Raw genomic sequence first — 23342 nt, 5'->3', positions numbered from 1 at the left:
CACTGACATCTCTTCCAGGATCCGTGCGGTTGGTAATATGAAAAGAGGCACAAGTAGTATTAAAAAGGATAGCCAGTGATACAGTGTCTTCTGCAGGAAGCCTGGTCTCCTGGAATACCAGAAGACAAAATGAAGCTATCTTAGGTCTAAGATGGAAAGTTTGTTAAAGATAGAAGGAAATTCCAGGACCCCAAACATAGGAAGTTAGAGGTAGGAGAAAGGTATTAGGTTTAACCTAACTCGGTGCCTGGGGAATGGGGTTGGGAAAGATAAACTCCTCCACTCACAGGTTCAACTCTGCCCTGGGGCCTTTATATCCTCTACTTCTGCAAGCCCCATTGAGCTCCCCCTACCCACTCTGAGAGCCACTGGAGACATAGAGACTTCTCTGTGGTCATGGAGGTGGGATCCTGTTTTTTCTGGGCTGCAGGCCCTTTGCTTTTATGCCCCATTCTCTGCTGAATAACAGTAGTAGGAGTAGACAGAACTAGGATAGAGATAAACGTCTCCCTTTGTCTGAGATGAAGGAAAAGGCCTTCTCTGTACGTTATGATCTGGCCCTCATATTCCCTACTTGCTTTGTCATGGATATTTAAGCTTCTCAGAAACATGTTATTTCCTGCAAATATTCTAGAAACAAGAATAAAATTACTTACCTATTTTTAAAAATGAGGAAATGCAGAGCTGGATGGGAATGTGGAAGGGGTAGGGGCAAAATGGATTAGGGATGAGAGAAGCAGCATGTAAGAGGGTGATTTTGATTTAAGCAGCCAGGGATTCTGTATGACTGAGAATGGAAGAGTAAAAAGATAAGAATTTGCTAGCAGGGGGCGGCTAGGTGGCGCAGTGGATAAAGCACCAGCCCAGGATTCAGGAGATCCTGAGTTCAAATCCAGCCTCAGACACTTGACACTTACTGGCTGTGTGACCCTGGGCAAGTCACTTAACCCCCATTGCCCCGCAAAAAAAAAAAAGAAAGAAAGAAAAAAAGAATTTGCTAGCCATGTAGTTCCTTGGGACTGGAATTCTTACCCTCTAGAATCTTGTGAATGCTAAAGAGTAAATCAGTTCTCTTTCAAATGTTGAATAAAAGAGACTGGGATTAATATCAGCGACTGCTCCAGTAGATGAGATCTGGCACCTGAATCTTCACCTTTGGCCTGGATTGCTGAGGTGGGAGACCATTAGCTGTTGGAGGCTCTGTGGCTTCATTCTAAAGTTGAGAGGTAATAGTTCAAATGAAAATTACATTGAGGAAACTAAACTCAGATTCAGTATAATGACCAGATGAATATGTTTAAACACATTTTTCTTCAAATTTGGTACAGCTAGCCCACCTTCCTGTGCATTTTCTTCATTGGTTCCCTTGATATTCTTGACTTTTTGTTCTTCCAGATGAATTTTGTTATTATTTTTTCTAACTCTATAAAATAATTTTAGGTAGTCTGACTGGTATGGCACTGAATAAGTAAATTAATTTAGGTAGAATTGTCATTTTTATTATATTAGCTTGGCCTATCCATGAGCAATTGATATTTTTCCATTTATATAAATCTAATTTTATTTGTGTGAAAAGTGTTTTGTAATTGTGTTCATAGAGTGTGTTCAGTGAATTGTCTTGGCAGATAGACTCTCAATTATTTTATATTGTCTACCATTACTTTAAATGGAATTTCTCTTTATATCTCTTGCTGCTGAGCTTTGTTGGTCATGTATAGAAATGCTGATGATTTATGTGGATTTATTTTATATCCTGCAACTTTGCAAAAGTTGTTAATTCTTTCAAGTAGTTTTTTTTAGGATTCTCTAAGTATACCATCATATCTGCAAAGAATGAAAGTTTTGTTTCCTCCTTGCCTATTCTAATTCCTTCAATTCCTTTTTCTTCTTTGATTGCTAAAGCTAACATTTCTAGTACAATATTAAATAATAGAAGTGATAATGGACATCCCTGTTTCACCCCTGATCTTATTGGGAATGCCTCTAACTTATCCCCATTACATATAATGTTTGCTGATGTTTTTAGGTAGACACTGCTTATTATTTTAAGGAAAGCTCCACCTATTCCTATGCTCTCTAGTGTTTTTAATAGGAATGAGTGTCGGGGGCGGCTAGGTGGCACAGTGGATAAAGCACTGGCTCTGGATTCAGGAGTACCTGAGTTTAAATCCAGCCTCAGACACTTGACACTTACTAGCTCTGTGACCCTGGGCAAGTCACTTAACCCCCATTGCCCCGCCAAAAAAAAAAAATACACTGTCTGAAAAAGGAACATAATAAGTAAAACAAGTATTTACAAAAGAATCAATAAACAGGAATTATTGCCAAAAAAATTTTAAAAGTTAAAATAAATTAAAAAATAGGAATGAATGTTATATTTTGGCAGACTAATTTCTGAGAGAGTTGTTTCATCTGACTGTTAGTGTTTGTTATAAGGGTGAATTTGGGTATCTTTCTGGTATCCTTTGGAACTCATCAAGGTGAGGATCTGATTTTGGCAGCTCTGGTCCTGGAAGTAGGGGACTGATTAATGGTGTCATGGACCCAGAAATAAGGTGTTTGAGTTGGATCAAAGGCCTGAAAGTAGTGCTATATGATATTTTGGTTTCAGGTTATGTCCAGTCTAGCAATAGAGGTTTTGCCCTGTTCTCAGTCCAGTGACGATATAAGACTGACTTGTAATTTTGTAGTAATAACAACAAAATAAATCTAGAGTGGTAGAAAGAAAGAGAAGTAAAGACAGAACTGGGCTAAGACAAAGAAGGAGAGTAAGAGGGTTTAAGTAGCTGGGCAGTTATAGAATACAAAAGGGACAGGAGAGGGAGAGAGGGAGAGGGAGAGAAAGAGAGAGAGAGAGCGAGCAAAACTCATATGCTGAATCAGTGGGGTATGGTGGGATGGCAGGGAGGAGACTATATCTAGAGAAAATGTTAATGTTAAGTGGAGGTTAAATATAAAAATGTGTTGTGTGTACATCCCCTCTCTCCACAGAGAGCCTGTTATTTCACTTTTACCAGTACATCACTGATTTTGCAACTCCAGCTTGTGGTTCAGACTAGACTGCCAGTTACTGACCTTGGGCACTTCTTTACACCTATAACATGACTGAGTTGGACTAGACGACCTCAAATCTAAGGTCCTATGTAGTTCTATGTGTATCAACCTATTATTCTTTGCTTGGTCTTTTGTAATGGCCTCCCTGCCTTAAGTATCTGCCCTTTCTAATCCATCCTCCACAGCTGCTGAAGTGATATTCCTAAAGCACAGATTACTCTCCTCAATAAACCCCAATAGTTCCTTATTTCTTCTAGGATCACATCCTCTGGTTGGCATTTGAAGGTCTTCATGAGCTGGCTTGAAACCTACCTTCCCAACCTTAACATTAGTTATTCTCTTTCGAGTAGTCTAAGATCCAGCCAAACTCATCTTCTTGCTCTTCCTCACAAATGACATTTCAGCTTCTGACTCTGCACCTTTCCACAGGCCATTTACCATGGCTGGAATGCTCTCCCTCCTCACAGCCACCTCTTACCGAACCCCCTGTTTCCTTCAGAGTTCAGTAGAAGTACCACCTCCTACACAAGAGCTTTCAAGATTCCCCAGCTGACAACCCCCAAAAAATTGAAAATAATTTTTTTTTTTAGTGAGGCAATTGGGGTTAAGTGACTTGCCCAGGGTCACACAGCTAGTAAGTGTTAAATGTCTGAGGCCACATTTGAACTCCGGTCCTCCTGACTCCAGGGCTGGTGCTCTATCCACTGCGCCACCTAGCTGCCCCAAAAATAATTTTGTCTACTTATTTTATACTTCTTGTCTCCCCCAAGAGAAAGTAAGCCACTTAAGCAAAGGAACTGGTTTTTGTTTTTTTCTTTGTATCTCCAATGATTAGGACAGTGCTTGGCACATAATAAGCATTTGATAAATACTTGTTGATTCATTAATTGATTTGCAGACTATTATGACTGTTTACTTAGTTTACATTAAATTACATCAGTGATACAATGAAAAGTTTATTTGAAACAATAACTTCAGGAAAATAATAATAAAAATACAATATAATCATAATAATTCAGGGGAAAATTGACTTTCTTTGGCTTAAATGAAAGCCACTTTATTTTCAGTGATTTGCCTTTATCTGTCACAACTTCCCAAATATTCTCTATTAAATATATTATTCTTTAAAAATCATATCTCTGGGGCAGCTAGGTGGTGCAGTGGATAGAGCACCGGCCCTGAAATCAAGAGGACCTGAGTTCAAATCAGGCCTCAGACACTTGATACTTACTAACTGTGTGACCCTGGGTAAGTCACTTAACCCCAATTGTCTCATGAAAAGAAAAGAAAAGAAAAAATAATATCTCCACATGTTTTTATGATTCTTCATTTTATGAACTCAAGTAATAACACATGCACATGCAAATTAAGGGAAGTATCCATTATACTGAAGTCTCAAATGTATCCCTCTGATGCCTTTGCAACTCTGTTTCTTATAATCACATTTCTCTGGTCTTTAATAAATAAAAGATCTTTCTCTGTTTCTTTATAACAATTGTTCCCATACAAGTGAGGTATTATTTCACATAATTAAAAAAAAACTATCCAAATCCCATGTGAAAGTTGCTTCTTCATTCAGATATTTTAGGAGTATATATTGAAACAGTTATTTTTTACTTGTATTATACATCAAAATGTTCAATGATAAAATCACCAATATCCCACAGCATTTAGCAATCAATATAAATCTCTTCCTTTTCACAAAAAAATCCCTTTTTTGTTCTTTTCATCATCAATTAATCCTTATGAAAAGGGTCTTAAAAGTGACCATGTACTTTGTAAATGAAATGGAAAACTGTTGCCCTGTTAAGAAGCAATCAATATGAAAAATTCAGAAAGACTTACATGAGTTGATGCAAAACAAAATAAGTAGGAATGGTAGAATAACATACACAATGACTACAATAATGTGATTAAAAACAACACAAAAGGGCTCAGAATAAATTCAGCGACCAATTTTAAATTGAGAGATCAGATGATGACTACAGATGCCAAATGTGGCAGATGCGAATAGTCTCAGTTGGTTTTGCTTGCCTGCTTTTCTTTGTTACAAAGAGAATAGGAAGGTGGGGGAGGGTAGGCAAAGCCTTAGAAAGGGAAATGATTGTGATATTTTTTAAAAGATAATTAATAAAAGTTAAAATGTTTTAAATACTGTTCTTAAATTTCAGAAGTATTTGTGAGATCACAAGCTTCTAATCTCAATCATTAATTTTACATGTCTTCAAGAAGAAACGAAGTGTTACTTAGCTAATAGATGATTACCCTTTATTTAGAAGTACAAACAGGGACTTAATTAACTAGCAAATGGTTCTCTATTAATGCCTTAATCTCAACATATAATGATGGGCACATTACAAGAGGGAATTATAAATTCCTTATTTAAAGATAATGAGCTTTGAAATAGTCTCCAAATTAAGCTATGTTGAGTTCTCACCAGTGTGATGAACACTTTTTATAGTATTTATATTTATATATTTATAGTATATATTAAGGATAATGATAAGAATCAGGGTAGCGAAGTGGCACAGTGGATAGAGCACTAGGCCTGGAGTCAGGGAGATCTAAGTTCAAATCCAGCTCTAGATACTTACTAGCTATGTGACCCTGAGCAAGTCACTTAACCCTATTTGCCTCAGTTCCCTCATCTGTAAAAATGAGCTGGAGAAGGAAATGGCAAACACTCTAGTATCTTTACCAAGAAAACTCCAAATGAGGTCCTGTAGAGTCAGATATGACTGAAAAACTACTCAAAAAAATAATGAGAGACACCAAGAATCTGTCAAGCAGAATCAAAATACTGAAAAAAATAGAAGAAAATGTGAAATACCTCATTGGAAAGATAAATGACCTGGAAAATAGATCCAGGAGAGATAATCTAAGAATTATTAGACTACCTGAAAGCCATGATCAAGAAAAGAGTCTAGACACCATATTCCAGACGATCCCTAATTATCAAGGAGAACTGCCCTGATATAGAATCAGAGGATAAAATCATCATTGAAAAAATCCATCAATCACCTCCTAAAAGAGACTCCAAAATGAAAACTCTAAGGCATATTGTAGCCAAATTCCAAAATTATCAGGTGAAGAAGAAAATACTCCAAGCAGCCAGAAAGAAACAATGTAAATATCATGGAGCCACAGTCAGGATTACACAGGACCTGTTAGTTTCAACATTAAAGGATCACAAGGCTTGGAATATGATATTCTGGAAGGCAAAGGAGCTTGGATTACAAACAAGAATTAACTACCCAGCAAAACTGATCATTATCTTTCAGGGGAAAAGATGGAAATTCAATGAAATAGGGGACTCCCAAGGTTTCCTGAAGAAAAGACCAGAACTGAACAGAAAATTTGATCTCCAAACAATAACAAAAAAGATTGACACAATTCTGTCAGTTATCCTTTATATGCCCAACATAGAGAGGAGGCTCTGATATACATAAGTCAACTAACTCATTCCTAATCAGAGACTCAATCATTTATCCTCACTGAGATGTGAATGAATTGGCAAGTATCAAGGCCTTCTGGGCCCCTGAAATCATAAGCTCATAGACTCTGAGCTGAAAAGGACCTTTAGGAGATCAATGAATCCAACCACCTCATTTTAAAGAAGAATTTAAATAACTTGCCCAGGATCACATAGCTATGAAGTATCTGAGGTGATATTCAAATCCAGGTCTTCCTTACTCTTTCCATCCTTTCAATCAATTCGTGAGAAAGAATATGTCCATCCCCTCCATAGGAAGATGCAAAGACCAAAATGAGATCTGACTTCACTGTACATATATGAAGCTGATCAGATGCCTATCAGAAAAATAGATAAAATTGTCCTAAAATGGATGTTTGTTTTTACCATTTTGCAACGATATCAGACGCATAAAGAATTAATAATATTTTCAAATCATTGGGCTGAAACAAAGTGACTCCTGACATTAGTAAAGAAACCCAGTGGGGTTTGTGATTAGGGAGAGTGGTCACTAGAGGGAGCTCCCTTCAGAAAGGAGGAAATGGATTTTCATATGTTTCCATGTTTATTTCTTTTCAGGCATGACTAATTCTGGGTTTTGTCAGTCAAGCCTATGGAGACAAAAGTTACTATGCTATTTGTTGTCCCAGTCTAAAAACTTTCATACTTCAGTTATAATATACTATTAAACACATTCAACACTACTGGAGTTTCAATGAGAAAATTCCAGTTCTCCAGGTTTTACCAACAGCTGAAAAGAAAAGTGTAATTAAAAACAGAACTTTGGATTCAGAGCCAGTCTTGAGAGAAGGAAAGGCAGGTAGGCTAACCTGGGAAAAAGAAGAAAGGTAGCTAAGATACTGGAAAAACAGCAATGACAACTTGTCAGACTTTGACTAGAGTCTCCATTGGTTCTATAGTTACTCCTGTATGCATCCAAGCACGCAAAGTGGTAGATCCTATTTCCTGAATGCCTGACAAATTTAAAAACTCATTAGGGAACCCCTCCCCTGAAAAGGTAGCCTAGAATTTGACAGACACTCCAGAGAAATAATGGGGTACTTTTATTATGTGTACCATACAGCAATATTTTAAAAACACACAGAGACGGGGGCAGCTAGATCGCGCAGTGGATAAAGCACCGGCCCTGGATTCAGGAAGACCTGAGTTCAAATCCGGCCTCAGACACTTGACACTTACTAGCTGTGTGACCCTGGGCAAGTCACTTAACCCTCATTGCCCCACAAAAAAAAAAAAACAAAACACGCAGAGAAACCTATTGTCCCAGTGTGATTAGTCCTGGTAGTGATTAAGAATGTCTCTACTCCTGCTTTTTTTGATTTCTCTACCTTTATGTATTGCAGACACCTATAGGATGTGCCTGCTTTCTCTCCCTCCATATCTCCCCACTTAAATAGCTATAGAGAGCCTACCTTTTGGCGCTTAACTGTTATTTAAGTTTATGAAACCAAAAGAAATTAATAGATTCACCTTCAAATTCCAAAAGTATTTATAGTACTGGAAAATATATATCTATTTGCATATGAATGAATGAGTAATTAAATACAAAAACATTTATTATGTGCAAAGCATTAAGTGAGGGAGATACAAACAGAAAAGCAGAGACAGACCTTGCTCTCAAGAAGGTAACTTTCAAAAAGGGGAGGTAACATACATGGGAGGTTTCAGGTGCAAGTCAAATTGAAGTTCCATGGCTCTTGGGGTGCAATGGGAAAGCACATGGTAATGCATTTTCCTTATGACACTTTGATAAAGTCATTAATTTCAGACACTGGATTATTTGACAGTACAAAGGAATTTAAAGGGAGCCAGATCTTTCTTATCTGGGTCTTAAGTAGCTGTAGTTGCTGAAGCAATAAGGATGATAGCTCCTACAGAAGCAGTTGCCAGATTTCATCTCCACAGGGGTTGTACCCCAGCATGATGGCTGCTGGGGCTAAGTTGGAAGCAGGGCCAGTGATCTGGGGGACATTGCTCTTCCCAAGGCTTTGGGATTCAGCATCCTTGGCCATCTCTGTCAGAGTCGAAGGGGAGCTGGTGGTCAAGGTGTTGGTTGTGCTTTGATCACCGGGCATATGCTTCTTCCGGTCTCCCTGTCAGGGCACCTTGCTGTTTACATATGTATATATGTATGCATGTACCTACCTCAACTATCAGCTCCCCTCAGATCCTGACAGTGACAGCCAAGGATGCTGAACCCAAAGCCTTGGGAATAGTATGCTCTGGACTAGTATCCCAGAACCAGGTTCTAGGAGTTCCCTGAAGGGCTATGGAATATCTCTTCTAATGCCATTGGCTCAACATCCATTGGCTGTGTTCCTCTACTTTTAAGTGCTGGTGACTAGCTGTCCAGTTCCATTTAACCACTTAACATCAATCAGATTTTGTAAAGAGACATTTATTTCAAAGATAGAGCAATAACAATAACAAAAACAAAGCTTCCCCCAGCACCTTAAGGGGCACACTTTACCTTCTTCCACCTCAGACTCTGGGAGAGAATAGGCTAAAACTTAGCTTAGTTTCTAAGCTCCTATCCAAAGCAAGAAGTAGCCAGAAGAGTCCTTGTTAGAACTTAACACTGAAGTGGGTCCTGAAGATCACTCCTTCTCTATGGGGGCATCAATGCTGAATTGGCTATGACACCTGGATACTGTGATACTGGTCCATCAGAGTCTCATTCTCATGACCAGTTGAAACCTATAAGATCAGAGCCTCTTAACCTCTTCACTTAGAATGGAAAAAGACAAACGCAGAGGCCAAGGCCCAAGACCCATCTCCCAGGGCCATTTTTTGGCCTTGATGGAGAGGGCCCAAGGCTACTTCCCCTTACTGAGTTGTCTCTCACCAAATGACATCATCAGAGGAGTCCAAGAGATTCCAAGAGGGCAGCTGAAGAGAAAATGGCCAAGGCTTCTATCTCTGGACCTTTTTGAATGCTTCTATAGACAACCAGTCTCCTATTCACCACAGAGTTAGCCAACTGGAATCAGTTACAGACTGTCTATGTATACTTTAATATCTTTCTTAGACACCTCTATCACACATCATCACAACTCCCTTGAAAGCAGACTCACAGCTCTCCCATGTAGGGATATGCCCTCTGGACATGTACCAGTCCTCAACACAATACATACATATACACCTCTATGTTAGTATATATACACATATGTGATTGTATGTATGTATATATGTATGTATGTATATATGTATGTATGTGTCAACCTTCTCAAGGCTATTATCCTAACTAAAATTACAAGGTTTGGTTCCTAGGAGAGCAATTAACCCCAGATCTAAGGCACTCTGTATATCTTAACTCTTAAAATAATAACTCATGAGCCCCCTCTGGTGTGCTTCCCCCATAAACCAGGGGTATATTCTAGCTCTACTATACACAATATCAGTGGGAAGAGTGGTCATATACATAAAATGTTCTTTTTTTGTTTTTTGTTTTGTTTTTGTTGGGCAATGAGGGTTAAGTGACTTGCCCAGGGTCACACAGCCAGTAAGTGTCAAGTGTCCGAGGCTGGATTTGAACTCAGGTACTCCTGAATCCAGGGCTAGTGCTTTATCCACTGCGCCACCTAGCTGCCCCCTACATAAAATGTTCTGATAGAGAGGTACATGCATAGGGAACCCATGGCCCGGGTAACTTATGCCTCTGGCACTGCAAAGCCTCAATGTCCTTCCCTTCTAACGGGGCACTCATGCTGCTCCCTCTGGGCACAACATCTCGGCTAAATAGTTCTCTTAGCTGAGTTCCCTTGGCTTGTTCCTCTCTGAATTTCAGCTCTGGATGGCCAGGAATGATTCACTTCTTCAAAACTACAGTGCAAATTCCTCAGAACTGTTTCCTGCCTACATTTTTCACAGGAGTTCTTAACATAGGGTCTATGAATTTCTTAAAATTTTCATAAATATATTTCAATATAATTGGTTTCCTTTGTAATGCTCTATATTTTATTGGATGCATTTACCAGACTGTCAAGGACATATGACATAAAAAAAGTTGAGAATTCTTGCAAGAAAAGTATGTGTATCACTTTTTTAAAGGGCCACCAGGATGGTGGTCAATGGCTAATCTCCCTCTAATTCCATCAAATTTGACCAAAAATCTTCATATCTTACAAAAGTATAGACACTTTTTTCCATTTTGTTGAAGACATTAATATCTTACTAACATCTTATCATTATATTAACAGTTTATCTTATAAGTTCCTTACCTTTTATAATTTTATCAATGGTGGTAGGAGGAAAGTCTTTTGATCAAGGATGTCCGGATCATTCTCTTCCCACTCCATAATATACATCTGTATATATGTACAAATATACACATACACATACGGATATGTATGTATGCATATATATATATACACGTATATACAAACACATACAGTTGTCTATTATTGTTAGATAGGTATAGGCAAAGACAGTTTAAAGAAAAATAGGAATATTGTCTGCATGAAGTTGGAATGATATTTATGAGGTAGCATTGTAAGGTGAGTAGCCTTTATATTTGGGCCTATGGTCTCTGTTTCAGACAGTGCTTAGCTAAGACTAACTGTATAAGCCTCCAGGAGTTGACTTGTCTTTGAAGACACAGTCACCTTCAGATCAGTTGAACTGTAAGGCCAGGCACCATGTGGGCCAGTGACAGTATTCTAACTAGTGCTCCCCAAACATTGTAGAGCTGAATAAACTCTTATAGTTCTCCTGTATGCCATGGTAAAGCCAGTTGGCCCTTTTACACTTTATACTTTCCCCCCTTGTTGACACAATTTAGGCAGTGCTGGTAAAATATCCTTATTAGGGCAACGCTGGTTAATCTGTTGAGTGAGTTCTCTGACCAATGATGTTGAGAGAGGGGAATGTTTGAGTGGGATCTCCCTAGGGGTCAAACTTAATATTTGACTATTGCAAGCAAGCTTGTTTCATAGGGTGATTGGAAAAACTGTTCTTATAACATTTACATATTCCAGTTAACCACTAGCAGAAGAGGACTGGATAGGTTTGTTATCTATATTGCAGGAGGAAGTATCTATCTACATTGATAAGATTACAGGATCCATAAAATCTATACTGCACAACAGTAGCAGAAGGTATATGGTTAATACTGGCACAGTTTACAAATGCATTATCCTCTTTGGTAATATCTCTGGAATCTCTTATACTTACTGACATGGGAATAGATTAGAGGGGACATCAGAGGCCAATTAGCCCAACCCATTAATTTGGGCAGCTAGGTGGCGCAGTGGATGGAGTGGAAAGATTCATCTTCCTGAGTTCAAATCTAGCCTCAGACACCTAGGAAAGTCCTTAACCCAGTTTGTCTCAGTTCTTCATCTGTAAAATGAGCTGGAGAAGAAAATGGCAAACCACTCCAGCACTTTTACCAAGAAAACCCCCAAAGGGGTCATGAGGAGTTGAAAATGACTGAACACAACTAAACAACAACAACCAATTTTAAATCTTCCTCTAGGGCTCTTCACCTCAAAACAAGTAAAACCTCCCTAGATGGTGAGGTAGCTGTTTATTTATTAATGATCATGCAAAATAAGCCCTCTTATTTACATATGTCAACTCTGGGTTTCCAATGGTTAAACTTCAGTCTGACCATGTCATCTCTTTCAAAGACCTCCAGTGGCTCCCTGTAGGCTCTGGGAACAACTCCCCTTTAAAAAGCACTTCAAGGGGGCAGCTAGGTGGCCCAGTGGATAAAGCACCAGACCTGGATTCAGGAGGACCTGAGTTCAAATCCAGCCTCAGACACTTGACACTTACTAGCTGTGTGGCCCTGGGCAAGTCACTTAACTCTCAGTGCCCTGCAAAAAAAAAAAAAGAAAGAAAAAGAAAGGCACTTCAAAACTTGGGCTCTTCCTGCCCTTTCAACTTCTTATACCTTATTCCTTTTAACTCTGTGACATCGGCCTTCTTCTAATTCCTCACAGAAGACACTCCATCTCCCGACTCTCAAGTATTTTCACTGACAGTCCACCATGCTTGGAATGCTCTCCCTTCTTGTCTCTGCCTCCTGGCTCCTGTGGCTTCCTTCAAGGCTCGGCTAAAATCCTGTTCCTGCAAGAAGCCTTTGCTGGTCCCCCTCAATAGTAGTACCTCCCATCTGTGACTATCGCCAATGCATCCTGCACATATCTTGTCAGCACATAGTCAAACATAGCAGCAGGTTGTTGGTAATATATAGAAATGCTGATGATTTATGGGGGTTTATTTTGTATCCTGCAACTTTGCTAAAGTTGTTAATAATTTCAAGTAGTTTTTTAGTTGATTCTCTGGGATTCTCTTCATATCATCTGCCAAGAGTGAGAATTTTGTTTCCTCATTACCTATTCTAGTTCCTTTAATTTCTTTCTCAAATCTTAGTGCTTCTGCATCTACTTTCTATGTCCTGCCATTCATAATAATACAGCCTCTAGAGCATACCTGGCAAGAACTCTGAAGGGTTATGGTACTGGGTTCTGATTCAGCCTTCACACCTTCTGACTCTGGGACCATGGGGGGGAAATCACTGAATCTCAGTTTTTTCATCTGTAAAATAGGAATAGTAACAATATTTTTAATGGGAAAATATTAAAGCACCATACAAATGTGAATTATGTCTTCTCTACTGGAAAAATTCTCTTACCTGGGTAAGCCACATTACAACTCCTAGATTCTTTAAAAACATCTTAATTTCCGCATTTTCTTTGACTATTTCCCTGAAGCTTGGTTTCAACCCAAGTTCTATCAGAAGAAACAAAATAACAACCTCTCTCCATTAAAATCTGGTATTTATGACATTGGTCCTCGTTTATCTGACTTCTTTTTTCTCTAGACTGTAAACTAGAGGTGAGGAGTGTTGGACTGGGAGTCAAGTTGATCTAAATTCTGCCTGTCCCTTATTAGCTGTGGAACCCTAGACATCACCTAACCTATCTTAGTCTCGGTTTTCTCATCTGCAAAATGGGGATAATAACAGCGCCTACCTCCCTGGTTATTATAAGGATCAGAAGAAATCACTCACGTAGAGCACTTTGCAAATCTTTAAGCGCTAGATAAATGCCAGCTGTTTTTATTATTATTACACCCATAAATATTCATTAGTGGGCATTTCTTGCATTCTGGAAAAATACTAAACATGCTAGCGCTACTTTCTCTCTTTTCACTGCTCGCATCCCCTCCCTTTTCTACCCTTGCGTTGAACCCAAAGTTTTGCTTTTCTTCCTGCTTAATTCCCTCCCCTCTCAGTCGCTGCTAAAACCCGGAGTAGAAGAAAAATTTAGCCAGCCAGGCTCTTACGTGATCCCGTGGTGTGCGCAGGCGCGGCAGCCCGGGCAGCTCTCGGTAGCAAGTAGGGAGGAAGCTTGGGCTGTGCTGGGGGAGGATGATGATGACTGCAGTCGCAGCAGCAGGGGAAGGGGCGCACAGCCCCAGCCCCGCCGCGGTATCCCTCGGCTTGAGTGTGGCCGTGGTTTCCAGCCTGGTGAACGGATCCACTTTCGTGCTTCAGAAGAAAGGCATCGTGAGGGCAAAGAGACGAGGTACGGACCGGGGAACGCGGTGGTTCCCGGGCACTCCTTCCCCGGGCGGCTTTAACGCGGGTGGGGTGGGATTGTCAGCCGTGAAAGCTTCAGGGGGGGAGCGTTTGAGCCGTTTTGGTTTGTGTTGGCCTGGAGCCACCTAGGGATGCTGCCCTCTCTCCCCTCCTCTCCGCACCTCCCTCCCCCAGTATCTTCTGTAGCTGATGCTTCTCTGGGTGATGTTGTCACCCTTTCCCCAGTAGCCTGAGTGGTCCATAGCGCCCACCCCTGCGGAAGATGGGCTAAGTGCGGTGTGAGCAGAGGCAAGGATGGAGCTGCAGCGCCCATCCGCACTTAGGAGCGCAGCCGACCCACCCCTGCTGCAGAGCAGCGGGGCTTTGCTCCGCTCCCTAGGTGTGTGTCCTGCTCAAGAGAGTCTTTTCTGTAACCTCTGTTTCCTTCCTTTGACCGCAGTCACATTCCGCCTCCCCCCCCCCCCCCCCGCCCTGCCCAACCTTACTCTGATGTTGGGGTAGGGTCTCAGTTTCGGTTGAGTTTTTATTTTATTTTAGTTTAGTTTTGTAGACGGTTATCAGGTACACAGGGAGAAGCATTGGACATAGGTTAATTTTCTTTTTTTTTTTCACTTAAAGCACTAGTTAAAGAGAGTTTAGATCTCTCTGGGTATGTTGGTATGTGATCTACTCTGGGGTGACTCGTAAATAACTCTGGCCACTGGAGAATGGAGAATTAAACTAGTAAAGAAACCCCCAGACGTCTTGACCATTCTAGAGAACCTTCTATTCAAACAAACTTAAAGAAGTTATTCCTATGTCTGTCCAAATACCTGCTTTCTCCCCCTTCCTCCCCGCCCCCACTAATGTAAAATGAGAGGAAAGTGCATTATTAAAATATTTCTATTCCTTTCCTGTTGGATAATCTAGCCTCAATTGGGAGGCATTTAACCTTTATCTGAGAATGAAATTCTCTTAAGTGCTTCATCCACAGTTTATCCTATATCAGCTTTCAAAGCATCAAAGAGTGGAAAATAGTTTTCCATTCAAGAGCTGGAAGAGGAGTAGCATTAGAGACAATGACATACAGTAGTCTCCATTTGAGGAAGTGATTTTGGTGATCCAAACCTATTTTCTACTGTACTCTGTCTCTGCTCTGCTTAAAGTTTGATCTCCTCCAAAGTAAGTAACTCTCAGAGTTTTAGTTACTTTCACACTAAAGAAAGCAGTTGACTTTGAAACCTTCACTTAACGCCTGGATTGTGAAAAATTACCTAGGGCTGTTAGCAGGCTTTTTAATTTAGCAATTTTTTTTTGTCTCTCATAGTCAACCTCTGAACTCTTAATTAGATAAAATGATTGGCAACATCTGGGTGTTACTTAGACACTAGGAAAGGGGAGCACTATAGACATTGTACTGATTATATCCTGACTAGAAACATCCAGTTCATCGTAAAAAATATCAAAGAATATGGCCATTCAACTCTAAGGCTGGTGGAACTCTAGGCAGACCTGTTGACTCAGTCCCTTCCTCTTCTAGTAAACAACTCTTTTTTAACCCTGCCACCCCTGACATCTGGACAGATGGCGCTGATACTGCCAGTGCTTTCCATCCCAGAGTTGGAAGTTACAGTTCAGGAAGAGAGGTTAATCTTGGGAGTTGCAGATCAAGCTCTTCTTTTGCCTGCACCTGAACAGCAATTTGAACCTCTTGGCTCCCAGCTTAGCTCTTGGTCAGTCTCCTATTCATACCCTCCCACTCCACCATTATCAATGGAATGCTCTTTTTATATGTACTCCACCTTGGCAGGTAGATGGTGTAGTGGATAGAGTGTTACACTTGGGAAAATTTAAATTTAATCTTGACTCAGGTGGTTACTTTCTGTTAGAACTTGGGCAAGTCACTTAGGGTTTATTAGCCTCAGTTTCATCTGTAAAATGGGAATACTAATAATAGCATCTTATTCACAGGATTGCTATAAGGATGAAAAGATAATATATTTTAAAAGCTTGCTCTGCAAATGTTGAAGAACTTTATAAAGATTAGCTCTTATAGTATTCCATAGTCTTTAAGGGGAAGCCTGAGCTAAACCAGTTAATGAAATTCACCTGCTTTAATATTTAATACTTTAAGGATCAGCTGTTTCATTGGTGTGCTTCCTTCTTATGTGGATGTAGGCTGTAATCTATCACTGCCATGGTAGGCCAATAAAATCCATCATCCAGTGGTCAAGCTTCTGATGATGAGCCTCTTACTTAGTCTGGTTCGGAAATAACAGTTATGCAGTCTGGGGCAGCTAGGTGGCCCAGTGGATAAAGCACTGGCCTTGGATTCAGGAGGACCTGAGTTCAAATCCAGCATCAGACACTTAACTAGCTGTGTGACCCTGGGCAAGTCACTTAACCCTCATTGCCCTGCAAAAACAAAAAACAAAAAAAAACAACAACAACAAAAACAAAACAAAAAAAACAGTTATGCAGTCTACTTCTGGGCCTGGATCCTTTGTCCTGGTAATGCTTTGAGAACCCAGTGTCACCTCCAAATCCCAATATGACATTAGAATAGGACTTTGCTGGGGTTTGCCAAAATTGAAGCAAGTGATTGACATGTTGCTCAAGGGCCAATCTACTGAGTAGACCCCAGGAGAATTTTGTGAAAATAAAAACTGCTTTCTTGACACATTTTTTTTACCTCTATATTAGTGGGTAAGAGAAAGACCATAGGAAAGAGACCCAAATTTTCCTGAGAGGAAACACACACAATTCCCATTACTTTTACAAAAGTTAAGGCAATCGGAACAAAGGCAAAGGAGAACAGATTGTGTTTGGAAAAGTGGTGTCTGACCTATCTTTGCTTCATTAAGTATCATACCTGGAGTTGAAGGCTGTGCTCCAGGATAGGCTCCTCATGCCATATTATTGTATGTATTGCTGTCATCCTCAGTTTCTTCATCTGTAAAATGAGCTGGAGAAGGAAATGGCAAACCTACAGTATCTTTGCCAAGAAAACCCCAAATGGGGTCACAAAGAGTCAGACACAACTCAACAACAACATCATTGTTCTTATATGCCTATTATTTGGAATTGGGGAGTACTTGATTACCATAGCATGAAATAGCACTATAGCACTAAACCCATTCTTAATACTAAGAGAACAGTTTTGAGTTTTGGTTTCAAGCACAAAAAGACCTGTATTTTCACAGATATCTACTACACTGGCCAGTCACTGTAACTCTGTAATGTTACCTGTCAGTGAATGTCCCAGTCATGGTATGTAAAAATGATAGTAGGGGCAGCTAGGTGGTGAAATGGATAGAGCACACGGGTCCTGGAGTCAGGAGGACCTGAGTTCAAATCCAGCCTCAGACACTTAACACTTACTAGCTGTGTGACCCTGGGCAAGTCACTCAACCCCAACTGCCTCACCAAACAAACAAACAAACAAAATGATGGTAATATTATAATACCTAAATTAGAGATTATCCTTGGCAAGCACCAAACAGTAGCATATGAATCAGGTCTAACACACCAAGGTCAGGTGATGTAGCAAGAACACTGGGCTCGAAGTTGGGAAGACCTTGTTTTAAATCCTGCCTCAAATACTTACTAATTAGCTCTGTGACCCTGAGTACATGACTCAACAAACAACAATAAACCAAAAAAAAAAAAGCTAATGTGACCATATGATGCATTGAAAAGTATGAGTTCAAGAATGAAGAGATGAGGTCCTGTAGTACTCTGGTCAGGCAGCACACCTAGAGTATTGTGTTCAGTTCTGAGCATCTGAAGGGGCTTGAGGCCATGTTATATGAGGATCATTTGAAGAACCTGGAAATATTTAAAGACATGGTCGCTGTCCTCAGGTATTTGAAACAGTGTCCTGTGGCAGAATGATTAGACTTGCTCTGGTTGCCCCCAGAAAGTAGAACCAGGAGTGATGAGTAGAAGTTGCAAAAATGGAAATCTAGAGTTGATATCAAGAAAAACTTCCTTACTATTAGGGGTGGCCAAAGGTAAAATAGGCTGCCTCAAGAAGTGAAGAGTTCCCTTGGGTTAGCAGTCTTCCAGCAGAGACTTGACAATCATTTTCTGGGTTATTATTCCCTCTGTTAATTACTTCCTAGTTATCCTGTATGTAGCTTGATTTGTATATACTTGTTTGCATGTTGTCTCCCCGATCGTAAGCTCCTTGAGGGCGGAGACTACCTTTTGCCTCTTTTGTATCCCTGGTGCTTAGCACAGCGCCCGGCACATGGTAGATGTTTAGGTATAGGTTGAACTAGCCTTTAATGCCCTTTCCAAGTCTGTGATTGTTTCCAATTCTGTGATTGTTATTGACTTGTTTATAGTTTTTAAAAAACCCAACCCTCAAATCTATGCATTTTCCTCTGGGCTAAAACTAAGATAAAAACATGAAAACTACGATCAAACCCCAAAAGAAGAGACTCACAGTTCTTTGCCAGTATCACTCAGAGTGCTCAAGAGAAAGCTGAGGCTTTCAAGTATAAAAGAAGTTCCTTACAGAAGTTGACTAAGAGTCAAGTGGGGTTTTTTTCCCCTCTGTGCCTTTGTCAATTCATGGGATTAGTAACAATATTCTATCAGATTTTACAAAATGCCCAGGGAAGACAATTATCTCAAGTTGCAAAAGTAATTAAATTAGTCTGATTAGTCAGATTCTAGAATGTAAGTGTGCTATTCTTAGTTTCCAGAATTGTGGCCCCTGAATGCCTTCTCTGAGATCTTTAAATACAGTTAAATACATAAATACATTTGACAGCAGTACTCTAGGCAGGAGATGGAGGCATCCTTACTTATAGTTCTGTATCAGAGTGAAAGGATTTCACCCTGTATACAAAAGAGGGATGGAAAAAGCTGACTGTGGAACCCAGTATTGTAGCTGTAGCTCACAGTCTTGTATCAGCAGTTTGGTGCAATGGAAACAGTACTGAATTTGGAGCTAAAGGACTGAGTCTGTCATCAACTACCACTGTGAACCTACAAAAAAGTATCTAATCCCTCAATTTTGTTTTTCTCGTCAATAAAATTGGAGACTTGGATTAGATGGTTAAGTTTCCTTTTAGCTCCGAATCTATGATTCTGTGATTTCCGGCCTCATGATTTCAGGAACTCTCTTCATTCTTTCATTATCCATTATATCTTCTTTGCATGATATCGTTCTATAAATTGCTTATGTTAGTGATGGCTTAGTGAAAGGATTTAAATATGACTTGAACTTGACCAACTGCATTGTTGGGGTCTTTTGCGCAGAATTTAAAAACACAAGCACATTTATTCATTTCAAGACTCCATGTGTTAGACTGACTTTGAGATTACCACCCTATTCAAGCACTTACACCATGTAAAATTAGTTTAAAGCAACTTTGATGTTTGTACTAATGATAGTAGAGAGAACATAAGATTTAAAATAGGCAGATGATTCAGACAGCACCTCTTACCAAGTTTCAGAATCTGCTCCTTGTTTTTTTGTTGTTAATTCTAAGGATGAGTAAAGTTGCTTTATTTATTTATTTTCAATTTACTATCTATTCGTTGATTGTTTAAGCTAATGAGTAATGTACTAAAGTAAGTGTACTACAAGGAAAAAAGTATGAGTGAGTAATCAGCCCCTGAATAAGCAGACATTGACTTTTTTATATATCCCCTTTTGAAGAAAAAAATATCACTCCACAACATACTTAGAGTAAGAGGCTCTTAGCATTATGGAAAACAAATTCTAGAATTGAGGCCTCTCCATTGTAAATTGTTAAGGGCTAAAATTCTAGCTAGTCTGTCTAAAATATCTAATGAGTGGTCGCCAATAAATTATAAGCTTTAGCAATAGTTTAGACTTTTAAGCATTTACTAAGGAGAATAAGAATTTGGTAGAGAAGAAAAGGCCTAGATTCCTATCTATTAAAGGGAGAGCACATTTCTAGCTCCCCTCTCCGCCAGAGTCCCAAGGAAAGAGCCCGAGACCAAGCGCCAGTCTCTTCCTTCTTCCTCCCACTAGCCAGCGTCACTTCCTGATGCCAAAGAAAAGACTCCTGGTCTTGCCCTCAAAGACCTTCCCTTCATGGGTGGAACTCTTCTACAGTAAGTCTCCAGCAGGTGGCGTCATTCCAATTGTTACAAAATGTCAGTTACTCAGAAATGCGGTAGCTGTTCTTCACTTTCTAAAATTATGCATGATCTTGACTGTGACCTTGATGGTTATTATGAATTTAAAACTTTTATCTGAAACATGGATGTTAAGAATTTAAGACTTTCACCAGATAACATAATATAATGATAGCACCAGGGAGCTGGGTGGTGCAGTGGAGAGTGTGCTAGGCCTGGTTCCTGAGTTCAAATTCAGCTTCAGATACTTCCTGTGTGACCCTGGTCAAGTCACTTAACCCTGTTTGGCTAATTTTTTCTCATTTGTGAAATGAGCATCAGAAGGAAATGGCAAACCACTCCAGTATGTTGGCTAAGAAAACCCCAAAATAGGGTCATGAAGAGTTGATGGGACTGAAAAACAACAATAACGGCACCAGGAAAGCATATTCTTCACATGATAGTTTAATATGGGAAAGATAATTGAATCTTTTTGGTTGAGGTTTTGAGTGACGTGGTTGAGGCAATGATAGGAGTAGAGATGGTTATAAATATATGTGAACTTGGTATTGGGTCTATTTTTAGGGCCTATAAAATAATCAAGAGGCAGCATAGTCTAGTGGATAGACTGGCTTTGGGAAGACCTAGGTTCAAGGCCTACCTTTTAGTTTACTGGTGATATTTGTTGTTGTTGTTGAGTTGTTTCAGTATTGTCTGTCTCTTTGTGACCCCGTTTTGCCATATGGACCAATGTAAATTGCTTAACCTTTCAATATTACCAAGCAACTCTCCAAGACCACACATTACTGATTAGTTGCCTGGCTACATTTGGTAAAAGATGCTTCCTACACTAGTCAAATTACAGGTCCTGTCTTTAAAAAAAACAACAAAGTAATGGAAATGAGAAGAGTAATACAGGACAACACTTCTGGATATCTACATGATAAAGGCTCAGTGCAATTAATGTTTTTTACTTAGAGGAAAGTCTGGAATCTCTGAAATGGAACTCAGTTGTCCCTGATAGCAATTTCCAACCTGTCAGTAACCAACTGGATGGTAACAGTATCCAAGGCTGCTGCTAGATCTAATACCATCTGATCTTTATCCAATACTAAGAGAAGAACTCTGTATCAACTTTTCTTTGTCAAGGGGTTGGAGGATGTCACAGGATTCCAAATGCCTCACCTTGCTCTGGTGGATCATCTTTCCATAAAGAGACAATCATATGTGGAAAATAAGAGTTTCTGCTACAGATATTGGCTTTGAAAAAACAAATGGTTTAAATAAGAGCGTGCCTAGAACATATACTTTACAGACAAATAGTAATCTATTCTTCTTTCTGTATGATAGAATTGAAGGTAGATTACTATAATTTTAACCTAGACCAACAGTTCTCAAAGTGTGATCCATAAACCCCTGGGGTGTCCACAAGATCATTTAGTATCATTATTTAGTATCATTTTTCATGATACTAAGACATTATACTAACCCTTTACCAAGTATGTGTATCTGTGTGAAATGCAGTTTTCTTCATATACTTTAACCAAAACAACATTGCAACAGATTGAATGTAGAAGAAAATATGAAAACTGAACTTTCTTTTAAACCAGATGTTAAAGAAATGTGCAAATAAATTAATATAATATAATATAATATTACATAACAACAATATAATGTTTCTTTTCACTATTTTTTGTTTTGGAAAATAAAATTATTTTTTCATAAAACATGTTATGCAGAAATTTATTATTATGTTAAATGAATGAATAAATATTTTTAAAGTTCATTTTTCATTTCTAATATGGTAAATATTGATAGATGTAACCCCTATAAACCAAAGCTCTTTGGGGAATCTTAATAATTTTTAAGAATGTAAAGGAGTTTTGAGACCAAAAGGTTTTGAGAACTGCTACTCTATACCATTTAAATTCATTTTTCCATTTCATAGTATCATAGACTTTGAACTAGAAAAGGACTTTGGAAGTCATCTAATCCAACAACCTCATTTTACAAATAAAGCAACTGAGGCCCAGGGAGGTTAAATGACCTACTTAAAATCACACTGGTATTAAGCCTCAGAGGTAGGATTTGAATATAGGTGCTCTGATTCTAGAGCCAATGTTCTTTTCACTGTACTATCCATGTTTCCCAGTTATTACTCAAAGTTAATCTTCCTTAACAGTATTGATCAACGTAATGCCCAACCATATTTCCAGAGATCTAACAATAAAACACTACCAACTTCTTGATAGAGAGGTGAGGGGCTCAGAATGAAGACTGAAACATATTTTTGGATGTGACTAATGTATGACCCTGGGCAAGTCACTTAACCTTGTTTGCCTCAGTTTCTTCATCTGTAAATGAGCAGGAGAAGGAAATGGTAAACCATTCCAGTATCTTTGCCAAGAAAACCCCAAACAGAGTCACATAGTAGGACATGACTGAAACCACTGAACAACAGAGAATGTGGCAATTTATTTAGTTTGACTATATGTATTGGTAACAGATGATTTGGGTTTTCTTGCTTTCTAATTTGGGGAGGGGCAGGGAGAAGGGTGCAAAGGTGGGATGAGGAGATGGATCTTTCATTTTAAAAGAAAAAAAAGCAAATCTTGCTTTTGAATACTTTATATTTCTTAGCCCTTCAACTAAGACATAAACTGGGTCTTCCATTTTACATTCATTCTGAGGGACTAGAAATTCTTCCTTTTAAGTGAAAACACAATTCTTTACAGCTCTGATACAGGCTTTGCAATTCTGGGTAAAAAGCAAGAGTCAATAGAGATGGTTCATTCAGGAAGTTTCCCCTAAGAGCTCTGTATACCCATGAAATCACAGTTATGGTTAAAATTTGTAGAAAGAAATTTTTAATAGTTCATTCATGATATGGGTAAAATAGGATTTTGTGAATTGGCCTGAGAGCCTAATCACCAAATATAATATACTCCCAAATATAATATACTCTTGACCGGGGGAGGGGGGGCGGGAAATGAGTTCTGAGTTCCTTCTTTTGTTCAGTCATATCTGACTCTTTGTGACCCCCATTTGGAATTTTCTTGGCAAAGATACTAAAGTGATTTGCCATTTCTTTCTCCAGCTCATTTTACAGATGAGGAAACTGAGGCAAACAGGGTGAAGTGACTTGCCCAGGGTCACATAGCTAGTGTC

The 23342-nt window shown here is 39.2% G+C and overlaps 1 protein-coding gene across 1 annotated transcript in view; it reads left to right on the top strand.

Moving 5' to 3' along the window:
• Nucleotides 1–13826: 13826 nt before the first annotated feature.
• NIPA1 (NIPA magnesium transporter 1) overlaps nucleotides 13827–23342 on the top strand; it is a 55995-nt gene continuing 46479 nt past the window's right edge. Inside the window, exon 1 of the mRNA XM_043994354.1 lies at nucleotides 13827–14082. Coding sequence (XP_043850289.1) covers nucleotides 13926–14082 — 157 coding nt within the window. The 5' untranslated portion in view covers nucleotides 13827–13925. The remainder of the gene's footprint in view (nucleotides 14083–23342) is intronic.

The sequence above is a fragment of the Dromiciops gliroides genome, chromosome 3 (genome assembly GCF_019393635.1).
Source record: "Dromiciops gliroides isolate mDroGli1 chromosome 3, mDroGli1.pri, whole genome shotgun sequence".
Lineage (NCBI taxonomy): Eukaryota > Metazoa > Chordata > Mammalia > Microbiotheria > Microbiotheriidae > Dromiciops > Dromiciops gliroides.
This window is presented reverse-complemented; position numbering and strand designations above follow the sequence as displayed.